This window comes from Pseudophryne corroboree, chromosome 3, assembly GCF_028390025.1.
Source record: "Pseudophryne corroboree isolate aPseCor3 chromosome 3, aPseCor3.hap2, whole genome shotgun sequence".
Lineage (NCBI taxonomy): Eukaryota > Metazoa > Chordata > Amphibia > Anura > Myobatrachidae > Pseudophryne > Pseudophryne corroboree.
In genome coordinates, this window is record NC_086446.1 from 285142575 (window position 1) to 285169374 (window position 26800).

Below are 26800 nucleotides of genomic sequence, written 5' to 3' on the forward strand. Positions count from 1 at the left end.
TAAGTAGGCAGTCAGTCTGATCGTCTCATTCAGTGTTCTGTAATAAACTGCTTCTATCCTGTGTGTGAAACACTTCCTCCAGCACTGACTGTCATGTCTGTTTGCAAGCTGTAATAAAATGTGTCCTGCATTATAAAGCAGTCAGTCTGTTATCAGACCCCTCACTGCTGGGGGGGTGACAATAATCTTTATTAAAGAGCTAATGCAATTACAGTGTCCATTCTGCATAGCCCTAATGTGATTAGACCTGGTGTCCTTTCATTATAGATAATATGAGTATGTTTGGTGTGGGATGAGCTGTTGGGAATCCACATGAGACATTGTGCAGAATAGATTATGAAGCTTGCTTCTTGGTATTTGTGTCTCATAACACCTCATGTAAGATACAGCCCTGCACACCTCTCCCCACTCAGTGCCCGAGGTGGGCAGTCTTAGAATAACACTGCCCCTTCTCTGCCAAGAGCAGACACAGCTCACAGCACCAGTGAGAGCATTTGGGAGTGAGCACAGGCACCCAGCCTTGAAACCCGTCAGCCACGTCAACTAAGAGGACACATCTGGGTTAGAGTGTGAGATGAGAATTCTTCAGGGGGCAGGGAGGCTCAGGTAACATCAGCATATGGAGGCAGGGGTCAGATGAAAGTATTTCTCATTACATGGTGACTGGAATGAGTGGAGCAGGTGATGACACCTGAGAAAGAGACAGACCAGAGACACAGAATATGAGACTGCGTGGGGGTGAATAGAACAACACTCTTTCCCTGAGGAAGATCCTTGCTCATTTGCCTGGCACCATGAGTTTAAGGGTATCCCTGCTGTTTTCCCTCTGCCTGTCCGCCTCTCCAGGTAAGTCTTAGTTTACCTATCTCCTAACAAGTTGAAATTCCGATATATTCTTGCAGGCAGCTCTTTGCCGGGTATGCTGACAGCTGCTGATGGCGCAGGTAGGACTGCCCTCTTATACGGGAACAAGTTATAGCGCTGGTTCTCCCACGTAAAGGATTTGCTAAAGTTACATTTGATGGAGATTATAGCATGCACAGCAATAGCTCCTGCATGCACAGTGTGACAATACACAAATACAGGTTTTATGATTACATAAGTATTACTGTTGATCCCTATACATTCTAACATGATGGAACACTTACTGTATTCGGGAGAGAATATTTTCTTTGCTGTGAGTCTGGTCTCAGCAATGCTGCCATAGACTAAGCACCAAGGACAGCTCCAAAGTAATCTCTGGTCAGGGGGAAGGGCGCGTGGAGCTGCAGAACTAGTATGTAGTACAGGAACAGGATACAGGACAGGAGTACCATTGAGTAGTAGTCAGGTATAAAGAGACAATCAATAACATTATTAGATTGAGGCACTTTACTACAGCAAATGGGATTATAGTTTAGACAAAATCTATTGCACAATTGCGGCTAATACCTAATTAAATGTTTGGCTTTTTATTCTTCAATAAAGACTGCTCTGATGCTGATGAGCAATGAGTGCAAACACAGGAAACCATGAACTGACTCTAGATGAGGTACAGGTGGAACATACAGTATATTGGGGACACTCAAGTAGCGCCCATTCCGGATGGTTACTATGTGCTGCAGAGACGTCCAAGCGCTGGGGTACTGGCTATATCAGACTCTTAGGTTACCTGTATATCTCCAGCTGTGGTGGAAATACAGATCGGAGTATGACCTGCCAGTCACCAGATGCAGAGCCCCAGTCAGTTTGTCTGCCTCTGGGCTAAAACAATATATTCAGCAGACAGTATATCACATCACCCACAGGTGGGGAATACAACACATTTCTAAACAAACACATATAATGGAGCATTCTAATAATTACATATCATAACAACATGTAAGGCATTTACCAGAATAGACAAGGTCTACTGTATGTGAATGAGGGTTATCTATAGTTAGAACATGGCAGGAAGGGATAGTCTAAGACTAGGGCACTTTTTACATATCCAACATTATCGATAATATAAAGTGAATGGCTGCCGTGTAGTGATGCCAACCAATACCACACACCATAGTCTAATGCGGCACATTAAGTAATTAAGAAGAAAAGAACAGACAGAATGGTTGGGACACCAGTTAGATCCCCACTTGTTAGTGATTCCTTTATATTAATGCCTGCTATTTTTAAGGTTTAATACTTAAAAGGGGATAATGGATTCTAGTGGCATATTCCTTTATTGTGTGACTGTGATATACCAGTAAACAGTTAATGTTCTTGTTTGCTCTTAAGTGTCTTGTGCTTGTTTGTCCTGTACGACCCCCTATCACGGATCCTATCTGCTTGTGAGTGGCTGGGGGCTGCGTGTACACGTTTAATGATGTACTTTGCTTTTTTTCCTCTCTCTCTCACTTAGTTTTGCATTAAAGTCCTCACTTCCCTGAGGTTGTTGGTTTAATACGAGACGATTATTTCTAGTCTCTCATCCAGCTGTAGCTCGCTGGACCCCGGGGCTGTGCTGGGACGGAAAGCTGATTTTAGCCTTCAACTCAGCATAACTGAGAACTCAGCACCCCCATTAACCACCAGGAGATGACCTGACATTGACTCCTTGGTTGATTCTGTTATTAACAAGTGGGTAAAGAGCACAGTATGGGGGATACGTTCATCAAATACTCTTTTTCTATATGTACAGTATATCCAGTTTGTATGGATTATGCTACACATTGATTCATTCCAACATTTAGATGACAGAATTATTTTGGCACTGAGATTATTTTCATTCTAGTACAGGTTAGAGATTGTTTGGCGGCTAGATTAGATTGTAGATTCTAGTGAGCAGTTCCCTCTCAATTTATATTCCATTGCTTGTTACTATATTGTTAGTCATGGTACAGTATGCTTAATTATCTCTGATTATATAGCATTGCTTTATGCAATATAAAAAAGTACTAATAATAGATTATTTAGATTTATTTTACTTATGGAAATTATAACACTACTCAAACACTTTCAGGACAAATGAGTTACATTTTTCCCACATTTACACCAGACATTGGGGCAGATGTATTAAGCCTGGAGAAGTGATAAAGCAGTGATAAGTGCAAGGCGATAACACCCGGGCCAATCAGCTCCAAGATGTATATTGACAGTTAGGAGCTGATTGGCTGGTGCATTATCACCTTGCACTTATCACTGCTTTATCACTTCTCCAGGCTTAATACATCTGCCCCATTAACGCTTATCTTATGGAGATAAAAAAATATTTTAAAATATGCTGTAGATGTATATACTATATATTGTTCAATGATGCATGGCTATGGTAATGTAGGTAAGACTGATAGCGTCTTACACAGTTTGGCCATGAATACATACAACTGCTCTTAAGCAGATATTGCTAGCCGTAAATATTTATATGTAAATTCATTCATATGTAGACATTGAATATGCATTAAGAGGTTGAAGATAGTCTGGACCGTACAGACTAATTAGGGGGGAAAAGCCAGCACACAGTATAATTTTTTGAGTTTGTCAACTATAATAGCCAAAGTGCAATATATGTTAGGTGTTGTACATAAATATACAAATATACACAGATACTGTACCACAGACTGCATCATAGGGTCAATACTGAGATAACAGTTGCAATATGTCCTGTAGTTTATCTTGCTTTGTTAATGTCTGTTCTGTACAGATGATTCGAATTACTTTTTTTGTAATGTACATACAGTAGCAAGGAGAGTTTAGTGTCCTCAAGGTAATAGGACATGTGCTTAAATAATATTGCCCATGTTTTTCTCATGATGATCTGCTGATCACTATTTTAGGTATGTTCTCCCTCTGGTTCCTGAATGTAGCTAATAGAATATACCATAGGCCGATGTTAGACCACCCACTAGATAAGTCCTTAGGTGGTAACATGCTTACTAATCTGTTCCATCCCTACCGTATAATAGATAAGATGCTCAGGGGCAGATTTATTAAGCCTGGTGAAGTGATAAAGTGGAAGGTGATAAAGTCCCAGCCAATCAGCTCCTATCTACAATGTCACAGGCTGGGTTTGAAAAATGACAGTTAGGAGCTGTTTGGCTGGGCCTTTATCTCCGTCCACTTTATCACTTCACCAGGCTTAATATATCTGTCCTTCAGTTTAGTTCCCTGCTAAAGCTCGGTGCCCCATCTTGCCAGCACTGACATTACCTAGCTATCATGCCACAGATCAGAGTATGGATATAGTGTGTGCAGTATACAGCAGGCTCAGAGCATCTCATTTGCAATCAGAATGTTATGTATGTGTATTATGCATGTACAGTATATTCTGACTCCTAATGCTATCTCCCTTCCTCCATATTCCACCTTCAGTTCCAAATCACCTTTCTGAATCCTTTTCCGGGATCCACGCTGATTTCATAATATTTTGACAGTTGCTCACCATTTCTATGCACCCCATTTCTGTACCTCTGCCCAGCCTAAAATCATATTACTGTATTCCCAATCCATTCCCGGATTGAAATATGTGAGAACAGGTGCCAGAGGGTCAGGTATTTGCCAAACTTTATGCTAAAGAGAAACAAAAACTTAATTTACCCCAAAGTGTACAGATTATTATGCAGATGTGAAGTGATTCAAATCCTCAAACAAACAATTGGGCTGTGTGCCGTGATCTATACTCACATTAGAATTTATACTGGAAGCAGTACAAATCTAGTTTTGCTTACCCTGCAAATATACTGTATTTTATACAAATTAACTAAATGTTAGCATTTTCTAATGGCACATTATTATATAAAACAAAACGTTTCCACAAGAAAACAAGGGTGGGCCACAGTTTCTAGTAAAGCCTTTCTCAACTTTACATGCTCTCATAATGGGTGTGAAATGTGTGTACAGTATGTAATGTATTATAATAGTGTCAGTAGGGGATGCTCATTTTATCTGAGTTCTCTCTTTCAACTTAGTAGCTGGTAAATATGCAATTGCAACTGTTTTACTAGCCATAACTAATGGCAACATTGTCCCAACCAATGAGAGATTAGCTTTCATTAATTTCACTACACTAGACTGCTGTAAACTAAGGCAAGAATGGTTTATGTCGTTTATAGAACAGTATTGCTCTATGCATTTTAGTGAAGTAATTACATCCCTTCAGAAGGTCAAGTTAGAATTTATTAATGTAATTTATAGGATTAACTTTTTCCCTACACAACTTAGAGGCAGCCGTGCACTGGGCTGAACCAAGTTCATGAGACTAGAGAGTGTAAGCTCATTGGGAACCAGTACATCATAAAGGCACAATGGGACTTTGCAGAGATGAAAGAAGATCTATTTGGGGAGCGTATAATACACATCTTAGCACTGCACATGCTCTGGGATCAAGCATACACAGATATATGTGGTGCAGAGTCATATGCATAGCAGGTGCATCTCCATTTGTGACTGAAGGGGGCATAACTGGGCTGTAACTGTTCTCACATAGGCTGAGGGAGGGCATGTCGACAGTACTCTGCATATGCATAAATGCACCTGTTACAAATAGTACTCTGCATATGCATAAATGCACCTGTTACAAATAGATATTCTGCACCAAGGACATAGTGACTGGTGCAAGTTTGCACTGATAATGTTGATGGGAAACTCGCTATACAGGTTAATATGAGTATTTAGTTCCTTGCACATAATGTGAGAAGATTAACAGATGACATGTGGTCATCTCTGCAACAACCCAAATGAATAATAAATTCATAGCCTGAATTGATTTATCAGTTGGTTCATCCCACAAAGTAATACAGGTGTGTCCTCATACACCAAGGCTCGGTGCAGGTGAGCCGCCAGGTCCTGTGCAACTCTGCTAGCGAGGGGCATATTTTCCGCCCAATAATGCGTCTTTGTTGCAATGCGATGCATGAGTAATTTGCTATGCAACATTTTTATATCTTTGTGTAATAGAGTTTGTAGACATAGCACAATGGCACTTGGTGTGGAAAAATTTGCGGCCTCTGCATCGTGACACTTCACATACAGATTCATACTCAGTCACACACAGTCATTATGTTCAGAACGTACAATAAAGGGCATCAAAAACAGGCAACATGCTTCTCTCTCATTTAGAGTTTGTCTGGCTCTATACAGCTCTATATTTTGCATCACTGACAAATCTGATGTCCTTGACTGTTTGCTGCATTGTGTGATCTGTATGGGAAATATCTGTAGTTGCTATGCAGAATCCCCTGGGTAACTGCATTATTTATGTCAATATAAACAGTTTCTTTTATTAATTCTATAAGAGATGGAATGTGCTTCAGAGACTCTGCCAACGGGAGACAAACCAGGACAGTTCACTAATTTCACTATTTATTAATGATTCTCTTTAAAACATTCTCTTTACCGCTCTCATTTCTACGCATATAAATATTACCCCCACTATAGGGATATTATCACACCTTACAGTAAATCTATTACTAAGTGCACTTAGGCCATGATTCTAAGTCGTATGTAATGTGAATGCATTTCTGGTTGCCCACTGTGAACGGAATGTGAATGAATTGCAAACGGAATGCTAATGCAACTCCATGCACTACCCAATGCAAATGCCCCACTCCAATGTTCCATATTCAAGAGCAGCTGTCACCGTTATTATATGTACACAGCAGTTATATAGTGCATGATTCTGAGTTGGATGCAGCCACGTTGGTGTCTATGTCTTTTGCTGGTTGCACATCTGCAACTCTATGCAAATGCCACTATAAATCCTTCTGTGTGAATGAATGTGCAAGGATTGTGATGCCAACTGTCAGAATATATGCTGAAATACTGATTAGTGCATCTGTAGACGCACCATCAGTCACATCATCGAAACACAGCCCCTATCTGTGACATGCCTACGACACTCCAATAACATGTCCATAAGATGCACCATATCCATGCGTCCATTAAGCCACCTCCCTGTCACCAACTAGGAATGCCCAATACATATTCAAAATTATTCAAAGACCATGGGTCTTACATGAGCCTCAATTGCAACTCTGGATATGAACGCACACGGGGGGGGGGGGGGGGGGGGTGATTCAGGCCTGATCACTGCTGTGGTTTTCGCACAGTGGGCGATCAGGTAGTAACTGCGCATGTTTATGCACTGCAATGCGCACGCACGTTGGACAACAACAAAGGACATTGCCGGTCATCAACAGGATGGTGCGAAAAATCTGATTGCACGGGCGTTTGCAAGGTGATTGACAGGAGGAAGCCATTTGTGGGTGGTAACTGACCATTTACTGAGAGTGTCCGGAAAAACGCAGATGTGTCCAAGTGTTTTCAGGGAGGGTGTCTGAAGTCCGCTCCGGCCCCGATCAGCCTCTTCTCATCGCACTGTAGGAGTAAGTCCTGGGCTGCGCAGAGACTGCACACAGTGGATTTTTGCAGCTCTGCGTACACATGGAATCGCACACTTGCACGGCAAATTTACACTCCCCCTGGAGGCGGCAACTATCCGAATGCAGGACAGCAAATTTTGCAGCCCAGCGATCAGGACTGAGTCACCCCCACTGTCTGGACAGATACGCAGAAGCAACAAATTGCTCATAGGCCAGTAGGTAACACCGAAACTTATCAAACTTGTTTGGTATTAAGGGCAGTCAGCCATTGAACATGCAATGTCACCTGTTATTTCTCTATAGTAAGTTCTTGCAAGTTAAATGAAAGGTCATAGATTATGCATGGCGTCCTCTTGAGAATGTCGACCCACTTCCACCTGCATGCCTCCGAATGCACACTGTATCTTACAGATCTATTGCAACGTAGCGTGGCAGAACAATAATGAAGAATTAACTATTCATCATTACAGAGAATATGCACTTTAAAATATAAAATGCAACTTAATTAATATGTGTGTGTTTGTGTTTATTATAGATAGATACACATATATATTATACATATACACACACACACACACACACACACACACACACACACATACAGTACACTGGCTTGTAAAACTAATCTCCTAAAAAGTCAACAAATTTATATATATATATATATATATATATATATATATATATATATATATTACAAGAGACACTTAATTGTTTTTTTGGGCAGTGATAAGTAATGTACATCCGATCATGCGTAACTGCGTTACTTATTGTGCTTGTCATGCCCTATTGCACAGGGTCTTGCCATGTACCGTATATAGCGGCCCAGTTCACGATCCTAAACAGCAATTTGGGTGCCCACACTGCTGACATTTTGCTGATTTATGCTCACCACCTCAGGAGGCTACAAGCAGAAATCATGTAGGTGCACCTGAACAGCTGAACAATTGAATAGTTGCTATCAGGCCCCATTGCTAATGGCCATGCTGAATACAATTGGATCAGCCCATAGAAAGATTGTTCCAAACAGTATTTTTATTGGTAACAGGTAGGCTCTTAAAGTGAATTTTCAACTCATAATTGATTATTTGTCTGGAGGTTTGAAACAAATTGCTGCTTGCATTTGGCAGAACCCCCTTTTGCTGCAGTGACAGCTTGGGGTAAGTTTCTACCAGGTTTACACACTTTGGCGATCCTTGCAGATTTGCTCCAGGTTGCTCAGGGCAGGTTGGTTGCATGACAATTGTGGACTGCAGTTTACAAATAGTGCCACAGGTTGTCTAAGAGGAGACATTATTAATATATATAAATATATAAAGGGAAAATACATGGAGCAATCAGGAGATTTGTTTATTAAGAGATCTCTACAAAGGACACACGGACACCCTCTAAGGTTAGAGGAGAGTACATTTCATACCCAAAGAAGGGGTTCTTCACAGTAAGGGCAGTAAGGATCTGGAATTCTTTACTAGAGAAGGTCGTAATGGTGGACACGGTCATTAAATTTAAGAATGGGTTGGATACATTTCTGAAAAAAATATCCAGGGATATAGCATTAGATTGTATTGCATAACTACGGGTATATCTGTTTAGTTACAGTATAGTATAGTATAGTATAGTATAGTATAGTATAGTATAGTATAGTATAGTATAGTAAAATATAGTATAGGATCTAAATAATAGGTTGAACTCGATGGACAACTTGTTTTTTTCAACCTTATTAACTATGTTATTATGTAACTATATTGTCAATTTGATTGCTATCTGGACTTTGGACATTGTAGTACATTAGCTCATATGTTGAATCATGTGACTGTTGCTTTGGCCTTGTGCTTGGGATCTTTTCCCTCCTGAAAGGTGACCTTTCTCCCAAGGTTTAGTTATCTAGCACATTAAAGCAGGTTGTCTTGTATCTCACTTTATTTTGTACCATCCACCTGCACTCCAGTCTCAGCCAGACCTGATAGTTGGCCTCTCTGTGGCTTCCACCTACCTTGTTGGAGGTGGAGTGCTGCCGCTGGCGATGTTAGCGTGTCTCCCCCTTCCTTGTCCCCACCACCACCTGGGTCCCGGCACTTGTGCTATGTGCAGTTCACAGGTCCCGGCACATGCGCAGTAGAGGCGACGGTACTGCGCATGCGCAAAACCACAGCTTCTATGGACTGCATCGGTTGCAGCCCGTAGAAGCCAGCTAGGGCTGATGAGACAGGGAGCCGGCTTAATACAGGAAGCTAGCTCTCTGCCTAGTGCAGCCCGGTCTGGCAATCCTGGAGTGAGGAAACACCTCCCAAACGGATATTACCTGGAAGGGAGGGGCTACATTCCATAGGTAAAAACCACCACTGGTGGCTTCCCTTGCAAGTATCCTTCTTACTTCTGATTTGCCCATATGCAGGAACGGCCTTGTCTAGGCAGTGCCTGGGTGGTATGATGCAGATTCCTCACAACTGATTTAACAGTGCTCACTGGGATATCCTAGCACTTGGATATTATTATGGAGCCTTATCCAATCTTGCGCATATCTGTGACTTTATATTCAATTTTATTGGAATGTTGTTTGGTCTTCATTTGAATTAGGACATATTTTATTGATAAAAAAGGATCCTGTCTAAAGATTCACGGGTAGAGTCTAAGTGAAAAATATTCGTTAGGGCAACAATTTTCAGCTTTGTAACTTTGAGCTTCCACAGGACAGGGTTGAATTCTTATGCAAACAGCATTTTTCATTTTTTACATAAAAAAATTCTGTAGACAAATAATAAATTATGAGTTTGATAATTAACTTTAAGAGCCTACATGTTCACAATAAAAGCAAAATGTTAACTGAGGGATAAACTGTGTTATGTTGTAGCTAGATTCTATTCAGATAAGCTGCCTTGTTAAAACGTGTTGTTAAGCTCACCATTTATTCATTCTACTGTCCGTACACAGATAACACTGCCTCCACAGAAGTCTCTCCTTACATATACTGTTACGATGCCTCCACAAAGGTTCCCCATACATATCAGACTGCCCCTCACAGATCCCACTGCCTCCACACAGCACCCCCTCCCCTTCACAGATCCCACTGCCTCCACACAAACCATACACCCCCCTAACATATAGCACTGCCTCAACACAAGTCTCTTTTTATATATAACGATGCCTCCACAAAGGTCCCCATACATATCAGACTGCTCCTTCACAGATCCCACTGACCCCACATAGCACCCCCTCCCCTTCACAGATCCCACTGCCTCCACACAGCACCCCCTCCCCTTCACAGATCCCACTGCCTCCACACAAACCATACACCCCCCTAACATATAGCACTGCCTCAACACAAGTCTCTTTTTATATATAACGATGCCTCCACAAAGGTCCCCATGCATATCAGACTGCCCCTTCACAGATCCCACTGACCCCACATAGCACCCCCTCCACTTCACAGATCCCACTGCCTCCACACAGCACCCCCTCCCCTTCACAGATCCCACTGCCTCCACACAAGCCATCCACCCTCCCAAGAGATAGCACTGCATCCACACAAGTTTCCCGTACATATTAGACTGCTCCTCACAATCACACTGCCTCCACATAGCACCCCCTCCCCTTTACAGATCCCACTGCCTCCCCACAAGCCACCCATCCAGTGCTTAAAGTGGTCCTAGAGAGGTGGTGGAACTCACCCCCTCCCCTCTCCCCCAGGCGCCATTTAATAAAGGTATTGCATGCACCTAATGGGGTGTGGTCTCAAAAAGGGGTGTGGTCACAGAATAGTAATAATGTCCACAGTAGTAGCTCCCCTAATACACATAATGCCCACAGTAGTAGCACCCCGTAATACACATAATGCCCACAGCAGTAGCGCCCATTTTACAATGCCCACAGTAGTGGTGCTCCTTATGCAATATCCACTGTACTGGAAGTGCCCACAGTGGTAGTGCCCCTTATATAGAGCCCATAGTAGTGGTGCCCCTTATGCAATGCCCCCAGTAGTAGTACCCCTTATGTCCCCAGGAGTGATGCCCATTATGAAGTGCCCCCTTTACAATGCCCTCAGTAGTGACCCCATTAGTAATGCCTTTAATGGTAATGCCCCTGTGTAGTATTGCCCCCCAATAGTAATGTCACCTGTAGTATTGCCCCAGTCATTTAGCCCCAGTCATTATGCCCCCAGTAATTTAGCCCTCAGTGGTAATGCCCCTGCAGTTATGACCCCAGTAGTTTACGCCCCCTTTATTTTAGCCTCCCAGTGGTAATGCCCCCAGTAGTTTAGCTCCTGTAGTTTAGCCTTCATGTAGTTTATCCCCCCGTGGTAATGCCCCCTGTAGTTTAGCCCCTGCAGTTATGCCCCCAGTAGTTTAGCCCCCCAGTAGTAATGCCTCCAGTAGTTTAGCCCCTGTAGTTATGCACCTAGTAGTTTAACACCCTAGTAGTTTAGCCCCCAGTAGCAGGGCCGTAACTACGTATGTGCCAAGTGGGCTTGGCACACAGCGCAGTTGCCCTGAGGGCGCACGGCCAGCAGCATGTAATGAGTCAAATTGACTCATTACATGCCGCCTGTTCTGTGCTGTGCGCCGCCGCGCTGTGGAGGGAGAAGAGAGCAGCGCCGGGCAGGTGAGAAGGAGGAGGAGGGAGGGGGACTGGAGCCGCAGCAGCGCTATTTCATTGGTAGTAAGCGCCGCTGCAGCAGCCCCCTCTCCTTCCGTATTGGCTGCCTGGCGCTGCTGTGGATGCTGGGATGTGGTTCCTCCATCCCAGCATCCACAGCAGCGCCAGGTAGCCAATACGGAAGAAGAGGGGACTGCTGCAGCGGCGCTTACTACCAATTACATAGCGCTGCTGTGGCTCCAGTCCCCCTCCCTCCTCCTCCTTCTCACTTGCCTGCACCGAGGAAGCTGCACGAGGAGCCTGTCAGCGGGGAGATGGTAAGTATCTCTCTCTCTCTCTCTCTCTCTCTCTCTCGGACACCGTCTGCCATAATGTGTAAAAAGGGGGCCTGGCTGCCGCAATGTGTAAAAAGGGGGACTGGCTGCCGCAATGTGTAAAAAGGGGGCCTGGCTGCCGCAATGTGTAAAAAGGGGGACTGGCTGCCGCAATGTGTAAAAAGGGGGACTGGCTGCTGCAATGTGTAAAAAGGGGGACTGGCTGCCGTAATGTGTAAAAAGGAGGACCGGCTGCCGCAATGTGTAAAAAGGGGTACACCATCTGCCGTAATATGTAAAAGGGGGGCCTGGCTGCCGCTATGTGTAAAAAGGGGACTGGCTGCCGCAATATGTAAAAAGGGGGACTGGCTGCCGCAATGTGTAAAAAGGGGGACTCGCTGCCGCAATGTGTAAAAAGGGGGACGCTGGCTGCTGCAATGTGTATAAAGGGGGACACCATCTGCCGTAATGTGTAAAAAGGGGGACGCTATCTGCCGTAATGTGTAAAAAGGGGGACTGTCTGCTGTAATGTGTAAAAAGGGGGACGCTGTCTGCTGTAATGTATAAAAGGGTCTCTACCTGGTGTAGTGGCGCTGCTGTGCAGCGTAATTTGAATAATGGAGACTACTGTGCACCGTAGTATGAATTGCTATTATTTTGTGGCCACGCCCCTTCCCCATAAAGCCACGCCCTATATATTTTTTGCGCGACTCTGGCGCGCACTGCCCCTATCTTACATGGGGGGGGCAATGTCGTTTCTTGCACACAGCGCTAAAATGCCTAGTTACAGCACTGCCCAGTAGTAATACCCCCCAGTAGTAATGCCCCCTTGTACTTTGCCCCCAACAGTTTGCCCCCTTGTGGTTTAGCCCCCAAGCAGTAATGTCCCCAGTAGTTTAGCCTCTAGTAGTTTAGCCCCTGTAGTTATGCCCCCAGTAGTTTAGCCCCCTTATAGTTTGCCCCCTTGTAGTAATGCCCCCAGTAGTAATGCCCCCTATAGTTTGCCCCCTTGTATTTTAGTCCCCCTTTACTTTAGCCCACAAGTAGTAATGCCCCCAGTAGCTTAAACCCTGTAGTTATGCCCCCAGTAGTTTAGCCCCCTTGTAGTTTGCCCCTTGTAGTAATGCCCCCAGTAGTAATGCCACCCTGTAGTTTGCCCCCTTGTAGTTTAGCCCCCTGTAGTTTAGCCCCTGTAGTTATGCCCCCTTGTAGTTTGCCCCAGTAGTAAAGCCCCCAAGTAGTAATGCCCTTGTAGTTATGCCCCCAGTAGTAATGCCCCCTGTAGTTTGCCCACAGTTGTTAGCCCCCTTGTAGTTTGCCCCCAGTAGCTTGCCCCCAGTAGTTTGCCCCAAATAGTTTTCCCCCTTGTAGTTTGCCCCCAGTAGCTTGCTCCCGGTAGTTTGCCCCCAGTAGCATGCCCCCAGTAGTTTGCCTCAAATAGTTTGCCCCCTTGTAGTTTGCCCCCAGTAGCTTGCTCCCAGTAGTTTGCCCCCAGTAGCTTGCCCCCAGTTGCTTGCCCCCTTGTAGCTTGCCCCCAGTAGAACCACTCACACATATATAAATAAATATACACAACACACCATACTCACCAAGCCCCGCTCCCGCGTCCGACAGCTGCAGTCCTCCCGGCGTCCGCTCCTCAGCACTATGGGACAGACATCATGACGTCCCTCCCATAGCGCGCACTGACAGAGCCGGGAGCCGGTAGCAGAAGCTGAGTAGTGAGCTCCTGCCGCCTGCTTCCGCTGTGGAGAGAGAACCGGGCGCCCGCTGGTAACACAATCTCAGCGGGCGCCCGGCATCTTCCTGTGCGGAGCCAGGCACACATCGGGTTAGGTGAGCTGGAGGAGGCGTAACTGCATTTAGTCTCCAAGTGGAACTGACGGAGCGTAGTTCTGCCCCGTTCCAGCTCACTTTAACCCCTGCATCCATCCCCCTAACAGATAGCACTGTCGCCACATGAGTCTCTCCTTACATATAACTATGCCTCCACAAAGGTTCCCTGTACATAGCAAACTGCCCCTTCACAGATCCCACTGCCTCCACACAAGCCATCCACCCCCCTAACAGATAACACGACATCCACCACCACCACCACCCCCACCATCCCCCTTCCCACATACAGATACAAATGCCTCCACACAGGTTCCCTGTACAGATCACACTGACCCTCACAGACCACACTGATTCCACACAGCCCCCTCACAGATCACACTACCTTCACTTCACACCTCTAGCATTGCAATGCACATGACTGACTTGTTTTCTGTCCTCAGTCTCCACCAAACTGACTACCTGGACTGTGGACCCACACCAGCTCCGCTCAGCTCCTGAAGACAAGTTTTTCAGGCAAAGGGAATCTCTAGCAGCAACTTAGTTCAGGAGGCAGCTAGGGGCCCATGGCTGCTTCCGTAAGGCTATGGTGCTCTGGGGAAACTGCCCTGTCAGCCCGGAATTCAGATGCTGTGTAATAAAGGTATCATTGTACCTTTGCAATTGCATGTCTCCTTTGAGATCTGTGAACCTATAAAGAAGATGTTGGGGTAATGTGACTCTATAAACATTAATCTTTGGGCTACACAATGTGCTCATGCATCTAGCCTCAATACGGCATACAGCACGAGATGCCTGGAGTAAGTGAGCCACCATTTCCCGTACAACTCGGCTAACGTCAGGTGTATTTTTATAGGACGCATGAGGAGGGGTGTACTTTGTTTGGCCAGCGCACGGGATCCTGGCGCCCAGCATATCGGCACCGGGATCCCAACCATACCGGCGCCATAATGACGGCAGCAGGGTGAGCGCAAAAGAGCCCCTTGTGGGCACGGTGGTGCGATACGTACAACACGCTATTTATTCTCCCTCCAGGGGTGCCGTGGACACCCCAAGAGGGACAATAGTTGTCAGTATACCAGCTGCCGGGATCCCGGCGCCGGTATGCTGAGCGCCGGGATCCCAACAGCTGGTATATCGAGTGCCTCCCATGAGGAGACTGTGCTGATTCATTTATGTGTGACGGAGCAGCACAGAACTTCTACTGGAAAAAAGCGGCGGCTGCTACATTATAGCATTTCATATACAGATTCAGGGACTCAGTTGCACACAGATATACAAGTGTCATATATTGTATCAAATGAATCAGCACATTCACCTTGTGTGTCTTAGTTATATTCACATTTATAGCAAAAAAGACGCTCAACGCTAGGAGTTTCTCATGCGACCTGGCATGCCAAAAGGGGCTGTCTGGTGTGACTGCAGTAAAGATGTATGAGGACACTCTGTACCGATGTTCACATAATGGAGTGATTTTCGGCAGACTGCGCATATGCTGCAATCGCAATATGCATGTGCCAAGGTGCCGCTGCGATCCCGCTCGCAATGAGGAGTTCTGGGAAAAGTGATTGACAGGAAGTGACCGTTTGGAGGAGTTAACGGGGAGTTTATGGGGAGTGGTTGCAAAAACACAGGCGTGTTTTTTTGGGGGGGTGTCTGCTGTCAGCTGCGGGCTCAATTATGCAAAAAATGGCGCCTGCGTCGCTACTGCCATGTCCAGTCTGTGTAGCCATAGGGCTATCCTTGGCTTTTATGTTTCTCGTGTTTGCGACGCGTATAGGCTGTGAATGTGTACTCAGTTGTGAATTAGTTTGCGATAGCTCCAGTTGGCATCTCTTTTCATTGCTGGGCGTCAGCTTCACTTCCTAACATTAGCAGTTCTGTAACCTAGAGAATCGCAATTGCGTACAAACATGAATTAGGCCGTTTGCCAAGGCAAATGTAATTTACAAAGATTAAGGGGGACATGTACTAAGCAGTGCTAAAAGTGGAGAAGTGAGACAGTGGAGAAATTTCCCATGACAACCAATCAGCTGCTCCATACAATTGTATAGTATGCAAATTAGAAATGTTACGTCAATGCTGATTGGTTGCCATGGGCAACTTCTCCACCGGCTCACTTCTCCACTTTTTTCACTGCTTTGTGCATGTCCCCCTAAGTCTTCGGGTGCAGGTATTGTTCAAATATCAGTCTCAAAGTTTATTTGTGTGAGACTGCTCCAGCAGAGGACTGCATTTCCAGTGAATTATTTTTTTATTTTTTTAATCAACCAATATAATTAATTTTGACCACAGAGTTAATCTCTCATTAGGTCCAGATTAACAATCGGGCAGATGGGGTTAAAATTCCAGGCCTCCACATAAACATAGGCCCATCATCATGACAACATAACTAGCAGCTGTCCACATATGGTCTATAAACCATTAGCATTAATTACAAAATTATGCAATTTTTATACTTTACCTATTTAGGGAGGCATTGGGGCTGACAGTGTAGGGATTGTACATGCCCACATGGCACTGACCACAGCACAGGTCACACCTTCACTTCCTTCAATAGTCCCTTGATCATTTTCAGCCCCAGAACCTTGTGGCCCTTAATCCAGACTTGACCCTCAGCTTCTACATACCCTTAATTGATCTTAGTTTCCCCTTCATCTCAGAAGGGAAGCAATACTTAATAGAAAACCTCTATCCAAGGGAGTGGCGAGGACATTGCTCCCCACTAGGCCTGACCTATTGCCTGCTCCATAAAAGATTGTGTGTCATCTTCAGTGGGTGACCAGAGTCTGGTTTTCATAGTGTATAGGCCATTGACATTTTGCAGCATTTATGTATATTATCAGCCTTCCTTTGTGTCATTGGGAGGTTGCATACAGTATATGTATCTGACTGGTGACTTTCAGGAAAACTCCATAAGGCTGTGCAAAAATAAATCTGTGTGCCAGGTAACACCCTTTGGATGATTTGCAAATAGTGCTAAAATGTTATGAGGTGCTAAAAACACTGTAGAAAAAGAGAGATCACCATTTTCACAGTGTCATTAACTTGCAATAAAAGAAACATACAGGGGCCCATTAGTTATTAACAATGCGGAAACTGCTGTTTTTGGATATTTTTTTTACAGCTGTAAAGCAGCATTAATAAACCTGCAGAACATTGTATTTCCCATACACCATTGTGGGGATGTCATTGTAGTCCTGTTTACTAAGCTCCTTAAAGCTTTGTCTTTGCCGCGATGTGTTAGCATGTGCACATGCATCATGGCAGTGACTATGACCCTCATTCTGACCTAGACCGGCTGCTGTGCGCATGCGCGACCTTACACATTATGGCTGCATCCCTGAAGGATGCAGCCACATTGGGATCGACAGGTGCGGGCGTTGCTGGGGCGCAGTTACGGAGTTGCAAGGGCGGGCCGGGACTATTTTTGGAGTGGCTGCGTGACGTCACACACAGTCACTCTGAAAAAAAATAATCGCTGACCGCCTGACAGTAAGGGTCAACCTTAGATCCAATGCCTCCGCAATCTAATTGCGGACACATCGGAGGGCGGCCTCACACATGTTGGGCGGCCTTGCCCTGTGCTGGGCGACCCCCATCATGTGCAGAGATGAATGCAGATATGGCTGCATATGCAGCGATCTGCGTTCATCTCTCAATACCCCCCTATATGCAAATAATCGCACCCACGTATACACAATTAATTCCCTGTGGATCATGGGTGTGACTCTTCGCACATGCCTGTGAACGGGCACTCTAGCCATAGCAAACGGACTGCGGATGCAAATAGTTACACCTGCGATGAGGATGGAGACATCTGTATGTCTGAGAGACTCCAATATTTCAGAGGACTCCTGGGGGTAAATTTACTACGGATTGTGTTTGTCAAGTTCGCATTCACGTGTGACTTTAGCCTGTTTTTGAAACTGTGAGATTTACTAAACACAGGTGTAAAAACTCGATCAGAATAGAAATAGCCGAATAGTAATACAAGTCAATAGACCATTGAACACACTCGCAAATACTTTCCATAGACAAAAATACAACACGCCGATTTACTAGCAATTGTGTTTAAAAACATAGAGCAAGGTTGATTGCGAAAGCAATCTAACCAAATTTAGCTCTCTCTGCATGTTATATCTGCCCCACCTGCAGTGCACATGGTTTTGCCCATTAGAGGAAGATTTTGCTTTTGCGATGAACCTTGAATTAGGCCTGTAAAGCAGTGTGTTCTGCAGAAGCCTGCACAGGTCAGTGTGATCTGAGAAGTACTTCTGTGTGTTACAGTGCAAATAAAAAGAATGTGTGGGGTCCCCCGCCAAAAGTATAAGCAGCACCAGATCTATAAGCTGGTTCTGGTCTTGGAAATACATGGAAAAACCTGTGTGGGGTTTCCCTGTATTTCCGTGAACCAGCACTGGGCTCAACCAACGGGTGACACGCTTCACTGGGTCTATGGCAGCGCCAGCTGATTGGCTGAGAGGAGTGGTTCTTAGCCAATCAGCGCATAGGGACAGGAAACCAAGTGGAAATGTCAGAATCAGAGAAGTGCTGTAAATAGAGGATGTCTATACAGTGCTTCCCTGTCTGCTGGATCAGGTGATCAGGGATTTTTTTGTTTTGCCAAGACACTAGGATGTCTATTGGATTAGGCGATTGATCAGCACCATGGAGAAGGTGAGTATATACAGTAGTATGAATGTGAGTGAAGGGGAGTTTGTATGAAACGGTTGTGAGGAGATAATTCAGAGTTGATCGTAGCAGCAAATTTGTTAGCAGTTGGGCAAAACCATGTGCACTGCAGGGGGGCAGATATAACATGTGAAGAGGGAGTTAGATTTGGGTGGGGTGTGTTCAAACTGAAATCTAAATTGCGGTGTAAAAATAAAGCAGCCAATATTTACCCTGCACAGAAACAATATAACCTACCCAAATCTAACTCTCTCTGCACATGTCATATCTGCCCAACCTGCAGTGCACATGGTTTTGCCCAACTGCTAACAGTTAACCCCTGAGTTTCTTATCATTTTTTATATATTTTTTACAGTGGGGGAACAGGCGCCAGCAGGCCTTTTACTGACCGGACATGCTGGCACTTGTAGTTCTCCAATCAAAGGCATGTGGGGCAAGCTTGCTGAGACCTATTATTCCACTGTAACAGTATTTTGTTTTAATTTGACACAATCAACCTCACACCCACTGCCCACATGAAGTATGTCCCCTGGTACGTTGCTAGATCTTGGAAATATGGGGGAACTGCACGTTGTTTTTTCCGTGTTATCTAGGACCAGAACTGGCTCATAGAGCCAGGTGCTGGTTATATTTTTTTTTGGGGGGATGACACGATTTTCCCCCCATTATTTAACCATTTATGTACACAGTAACACACAGAAGCACTGTACAGATCACACTGCCTAATACACAATGGGGAATTTCCCATTAGGCACGTGAGGCAGAGGCGTAACTGTGGGAGGCAACAGAGTCGGCTGCCGTCAGGCTCCTGCTGTGTAGAGGGGCACCTCTCCTCCCGTGTCTAGTGACACCATTCAATTAAGTAAATTAATTACTCCCAGCACTTAGCACTCCATATACACATATATAAATTACACATACATACATACATATATTTATCTATATATAGGGGGGCACCAATATTTATCTTGCCTCCGAGCAACTGGGACAAACTTACGCCACTGACGTGAGGCACGTGCCTAGGGGTGGCACGTGGATGCAACTGCAAATTATTTCCACTCTACTGTACCATACGTCATCATGAGTGGAGTGTAAGTGGGTAGGACATCCACACACTGCCTCTGTAAGCTGTCCTACTTGTAAATATGTATACATAGTTAAAAATAAAATGAAATATCATAGTTATGGCTTTTTTGTATTATTCTCTTAAATTGCCAAATATCAAATGAGGGATTAAAACTAATCAATTGCAGTAATAAAATTAGGCAGAGGGGCGGTCATTACTGTTGTGCCTAGGGGTGCCCTGACCCCTAAATCTGACCCTGCTAATACCACTGAACTCAATCATGACTAAACATGAATGCATTGACCACTGTAACACACAATTCAGTGAAACACCTTTCTTAGTAAATTTGAGTGTTTGATCTTGAAAATCTCTCACGTATCCCAATAATGCCCAGTGTGATCAGTCTCATACCAAAACACGATTCTTAGTAAATTTACCCACTGGCATCTGCCCACTTCCCCAGATAAGTGGTCCTGAAGCATACATACCTACTTTGCGAATCGCGTCATGGGGTCCCCCTTGGACCGCCCACTTGTAGTCTGCTGTGAGCCTCCGAGGGGGGGCGGTGTGGGGGGCTGGCAGGGAAAAGGGGAGACTTGCCTACCTTTCTGGGGGGGGGGGGGGCAGAGCGTCACCCACTTTTCGGGAGCCTCCTGGTCGTTCCAGGAGGGTAGGTAAATGACATGATAGTGGCCCCAACCCTGGCTGCATAGTAAACAATGTGCAATATGCAGTGATAGGAAATTATAGTTTATGGAGCTCAACTGCTAGCAGTGCTAAATACTGTAGGTCACAATGAACACTGAACATATCAAAGAAAAGACCAGTTACAGTGAAAATCTTGCAGCTCTACGACCTCCTGTTAAAAGAAGCAAGTAGTAGCAGAAAAATTGTCTCTCAGCAAAATATTGGATAATAGTGTACAGTATATGTGATTATCCAGTGTTGGAGCTTCCTAACAGACTACACAGCCACTTGTCAATTATCCTGTTCCCTGCGTGATTTTCAGAGCATAAAGTTTTAAGTATTCTACAACATCTTTGCTGTCATTGATTCTCTTTGTTGGTTCTAAAGAAAAGAAACAATGGCCCTCATTCCGAGTTGATCGCTCGCTAGCTGCTTTTAGCAGCATTGCACACGCTAGGCCGCCGCCCTCTTAGCTTAGCAGAAGTGCGAACGAAAGGTTAGCAGAAGTGCGCGTAAACATTTCATGCAGTTTCTGAGCAGCTCCACACCTACTCCTTCCTTGCGATCACCTCAGTCGGTTTAGTTCCTGGTTTAACGTCACAAACACGCCCTGCGTTCGGCCAGCCATTTCTCCAGCCACTCCTGCGTTTTTACCTGTCACACCTGCATTTTTTAGCACACTCCCGGAAAACGCTGAGTTGCCGCCCTGAAACACCCACTTCCTGTCAATCAAACAACGAACTCTCGAGCGACTGAAAAGCGTCGCTCGAGCTAGTGTAAAACTACAAAGTTTTGTGTGAAAGTACTTAGCGCATGTGCGCTGCGTACCATGCGCATGCTCATAAATGCAGTTTTTTCACCTGATCGCTGCGCTGCGAAAAACTGCAGCGAGCGAACAACTCGGAATGAGCAGCAATATATGTGAAACTTACTAGTGCATTGTTACATAATGCACTACCACAAATCATTCACAAATCCCTTCATGTACTGTACGTATTTCCTATTTGTAAAACAGATGTGAGGTGAGGAGATAGTAGAAAATGTAACCCTTATTTCTACAACAAATTGCTTGTTTCATTAACATTCTATTTTATATTATTTTTAGTTTGTCTTTAACAGTGCCAGAAATATATTTTTATGTTTAAGTCACTTTTTGGTATTTTCAGATTATTGTTATAACACGTATCCAATTATTTCTGAAGGCTGCATATTTCGCTGTCCAAATAACAGATATTTTCTATTACTCCTAGCCTTCTGCCACATTGAAACCCGAGCACATGCAGAGGAAAGACTGCTGAAAAAGCTTTTCGTAGGGTATAATAAGTGGTCCCGCCCTGTGGCAAATATATCCGATGCGGTTCTAGTGCGGTTTGGCCTGTCCATAGCCCAGCTAATTGATGTGGTAAGTGCCTTACCTATCTATGTATTATTCAGATGTCTGGTTTTACATGTGAAATTTGACACACTACAATTAAATGTGAGAGTAAAATGTAAGAATTATTGGAACAATTATCATGCAAGATTTTCAAGCTATTATATATGTTGTCAAATCACCAAAAATTTGATTTTTTAAATATTTATTCACAGGTTATCATAAGAAATAGTATTGCCATCATATCAGATGAAGTACTGTAGCGACAAAAACATCAGGATTTATTTTGTGTAGACTCACAATGGGTGTAGTACCAATGGAAAAGAAGGGAGTATATTTATTAAAGGTCAATTTTGTAGATGATTTTCAGTAGATTTTCAATCAATTTTGCATATTGGAGACTTACTAAAGGCAAAATGAATGAAAAATTGACCAAAAAAAGGTTCCCATCCAATATCGAACATTCTAAAAACATTGGGGTAAATTTACTAAGATGGGAGTTCTATTTAAGATGGGATGTTGCCCATAGCATATACCCCATTGTTGTTTTTCCATAGGCCGCTATAGAATCCTTAGATTTATTAAAGGTCGATTTTTGAACCAACCAATAAAACAATCTCAGAATCTAGGGACAACCTGCCCAAACAACAGACCTCCTTGTGGCAGTCAAGTTTGGTAGAAGCACTGTACAGATCTCTAGGATCTGTGCAGCGCTTCTCATGGCTAAACGTGAATGAAATTGATAAAAATGTATAAAAAAAAAAATGTGTACAGTCCCCTCTCCCAAAAAAAAGTATAGCCAGCCCCGAACCTCTGAGCCTTGTAGCCTTGTCTGGTACTGGAAAACTGGGGGAAATCCAGCATAGGGTCCCCCCTATGTTTTCCATTGACTAGCTGACTATCTGCCTGCCCCCCAGACTTATGTATCAGAAAAGTCTAGGGAATGAGCAGATAGCTAGCCAATGGAAGCTGGTTGACATTGGAGACTAGTGGAAGGGCTTTTCCACGGTTCCTGATGAGCTTGCTGCTGTTCCTGCTGACTACTGGCTGGCGATGATGGGCTGCATTTGGGAATGAGATGGATGTGGCTCCCCTCTTTTTGTTTTGTTTGACTTGGTTTATTTTTATTTTAGGAAGACACCTGAACTTCTACTTGGACAAGGGGATAGCATATTTGCCATGCGAGTACTGTCTTTTAAAAAATATTTATTTCATTGTGGGGGTACAGGTGCCAGCAAGCCCTTACTGTCTGTAGATGCTGACACTTTTGGCTCTCCAAGTACTAGCATCCAGAGGTAGGCTTTCTGGGACCTGTAGTCCCACTGTAAAGAACAATATCACTTCTACTTTAACACTATGAACCCTGCCTACGCCGTATAGCCCTGGGCTTCAGTCTAGACTTCATGTGTTCCTAGGAAGGGCTCCCTGTATTGGGAGTCCCCACTTTCCAAGGAACCCCCATGTCTGACTGACCAGTTTTTCGGAGGTTTCGTGATGGCAGGGGGATCCCTACTATGACATATCCCCACCACTGACCCCGCCCCCAGATGGTTCAGCCCGGTGCTGGTTACCGGAAAAAGGAGGGGATCTCATCCCCAAGTTTACAGTACCAAAGGTCCAGGACTGGCTATGCTTTTAGGGGAGAGGGAGACCCCACTACATTTATAAAAATATTTATTTAAAAAAAATTAACCCTTTCTTCATATTTTTCACTAGAAAACCTGCATTGATCATAGTGATCTGTAAAACACCTCTGTTTGGACATGTTTGCTGTCATTTCATCCCTTTTATTTGCTGTTGGGGTTTGAACTTAAGCAGCAGCATTTAGTAGTGCAAAATCTGACTGACATCAACGTTGGTTTTCAATTGAAGATGAAACCCGATGGATGATTAATGTAAAATCATTCTTAAAGTGACCTTTAGTATATACCCCAAAATCTTAGGCACTATCTTTTTCTCTCTAATTTCAGACATCTTCATTTATACATGTAAATATGTGTACAGTGTAAAATATAGGATCATACGTTTGTATGTGGATTAGAGCTACCATGAAGAAATATCTCTAAATGATCAGTATTAGATTCTTATAATATGAAAACATTTCTATATTGTCATAAATATACTTTGAAATGAAATAGGTAAAGATGAGTTTTAACATCCCACTCCATTGCAGCACAATAGATGGTTTAGGGCCAAATTCAGTTAGTCCAGTTACACGAGGCTATTCAAATTCATCCCCTTTTTTACCCGAACCCCTTTTTAATGTGTTAACGGGCGTTAACATGTGTTAACGGGCATAAACAGTCACACAGAAGCCATGCAAAGTTAATGGATTCATGCGTTAACAGGGTGATGACACCGATAACCCCCTACAGTAGTTATCTGGGAATTATTTTCCACTACTGTTCAGATGCATACAAAAAATCCTTGATAAATGCTGCGCTGATGGGCTCACTTCGGGGCTAACTGAATAGACCCAGGGTATCAATTATCCCATGTTACATTACCACGGCTAGTTGAATTCCCCCCTTTATTACTCAAGGGGCATTTGCTAAGAATGTGATATAGACTTAACTTAGTATATTGCAGCATTCATTGAGCAACTTCTGAATCATTTTGTAAATTACAGTAACAAAGTTGCTCTGGCAGTTGTTGGTTTTAGTTCCACTTGCATTTATTAACATAATTTCAGTTTTCACACTGACATTTACAGTCACTACTGGGAGATATGTTTATGCAAGGCTTACGCTCAATCCCAGGACTTTGACTGATGCATAAATAAATGTTTCTCACACAGCTACTGTATTTATTTTCCCTCGAGCAACAATTATGAAGTATTTTATAGTAATTACAACACTTGTTTTTCCTAATTAGTTAGACGCTTACACGTTGTTTTTTTAAATCCCAAAACACTGCTGTAATATAAGAACATAATAGTATAAGCCCATGTTAGCTGTGGGCTATTGGACTCAAGTTCAATTTGGACACAAATGTAGGTGAACAAATTGGATAAGACAAAGGATTAGAGAATATGATAAGTATCATTTCTTATCATCACATATTGGACAATTAAATAAATTGTCGAGGCAATGTATTAAGGGGTAATTCAGACTTGATCGTAGAAGTGCTAAATTTAACACATCTATGATCACTTTCACAGACATGCGGGGGGACGCCCAGCACAGGGCTAGGCCACCCCGCATGTTTGGCTCGGCCCCCCCCCCCCTCCCGCACAGGTACAAAATCACTGCATGGCGGTGATGCTTTTGTACCTGAAGAGTAGCTCCCTACCAGCGCAGCTCCTGCGTACTGGCAGGGAGCTACCCGTCGCTCTCCGGGTCGCATCGGCTGTGTGTGACATCACGGTCCGGGCACACCTGCATTGCCCGGACCGTGCCCCCAAAAGGGTGGCCCAACACCGCCGGCTCACCCCCTCCCGCCCAGCGAACGCCTCTGCCTGTCAATCAGTCAGAGGCGATTACTGGGCTGAGATGCCGATCGCACTGCGGTGCCTGCATATGCGCAGTTCAGACCTATTCGCCCGCTGTGTGAAAACACACAGCAGCGATCAGGTCTGAATTAGCCCCTAAGTCATACCGGACTCATGGATTTGGAGCCAAACACGTCAGTGGTTAAACATGCTAACCTTATAGAGTGTCCTTACTTGTAACAAAGGACTGGAGCTCTATATCTGTATACCTGGAGCCTATAATTGCAAAGTGAAGCCATAAGACTTAAGGAGGCGAATCTGGAGCTGCCAGCAGAGCCTCTACAGACACAGACATCCAGGATTAACAATACCGCAGTTAATAGCGGCAGGAGCGGATTCAGTAAATGGGTGTTCACCTGACATTCTGGGACACACAGCATTAAAGCTGGAGATTCTGGTAATATCACAGTGTTCCTTATATGAACCCAGCAGTGCACTCTGGGGGTGATTCAGACCTGATCGTAGCTGTGCTAAATTTAGCACCCGTCCCCCAGCACGGTCCGGCCATGCCTGCTTTGGCCAGACCGCGCACACAAAATGGCAGCCAAACGCCACCATGCCGCCCCCTCCCGTCAGCTGTCTGGCATGCGCGCAGTGCGCCGGCGCATGCACACTTCTGACCTGATCGCTGCGCTGCGATGAACGACAGCGTGCGATCAGGTCAGAATGACCCCCTCTGTGACTTGTAGTTTTGCTGCTCATTGCCTGGATTTTTACAATAGACTGTGGCTTCCTTTCGTAAATTGGGATAGACTTTTTACATATCTATTGTTATAAATAAAAAACAGAGAGCTCAGCACTCGCCATTGTAAGCTCACTCACGGTTATACAGAAATAAATAAATAACGGGATTTTGGTTCATAGATTGTACAATGCAGTTAAGTTTGCAGCCCAACATCAATAGAACCCATTTCACTGCAAGTTCTAATCTATCACCCAGATTTTTGAGAACCTGGCCACAGGGACGGTGCAAGCTTTCTCCACACCCTAGGCAAAACTTCTGCCTACTGTAACTGTGCCACTTCTCCCCCCCCCCTGTCCCCCTCCAAATACCTACTTTTCTGCTTCTTACATGAAAGTGTGGAGACAGCAACTTACATTTCCACAAACACCACAGTGAAATAAACACACTCTTGAAAAAAAAAGGTACAAAACTACGATACACAGCTTTTGTACATATGTATACAGTAACAGATCCACAATATGCCGGCACTCCAATGTAAATATTCAACTTGCTCCGGTGCCCATCAATAGTATTATGCACATATCTAAAGAAAGATGGCACTCATAGGCAACATTAGTACAAAAAGTGTAATGTAATCAATAAAAACGTTTTCGGAGCCGGAGCCCCGTCCTCAGGTTATTACTGTAGGTGGTGTAATAACCTGAGGACGTGGCACCGGCTCTGAAAATGTTTATATT

The 26800-nt window shown here is 44.3% G+C and overlaps 1 protein-coding gene across 1 annotated transcript in view; it reads left to right on the top strand.

Moving 5' to 3' along the window:
- Positions 1-430: 430 nt before the first annotated feature.
- The window catches only part of CHRNA4 (cholinergic receptor nicotinic alpha 4 subunit), a 140643-nt gene continuing 114273 nt past the window's right edge, over positions 431-26800 (top strand). The window contains exons 1-2 of the mRNA XM_063959240.1: positions 431-846; positions 21767-21918. Coding sequence (XP_063815310.1) covers positions 795-846; positions 21767-21918 — 204 coding nt within the window. The 5' untranslated portion in view covers positions 431-794. The remainder of the gene's footprint in view (positions 847-21766; positions 21919-26800) is intronic.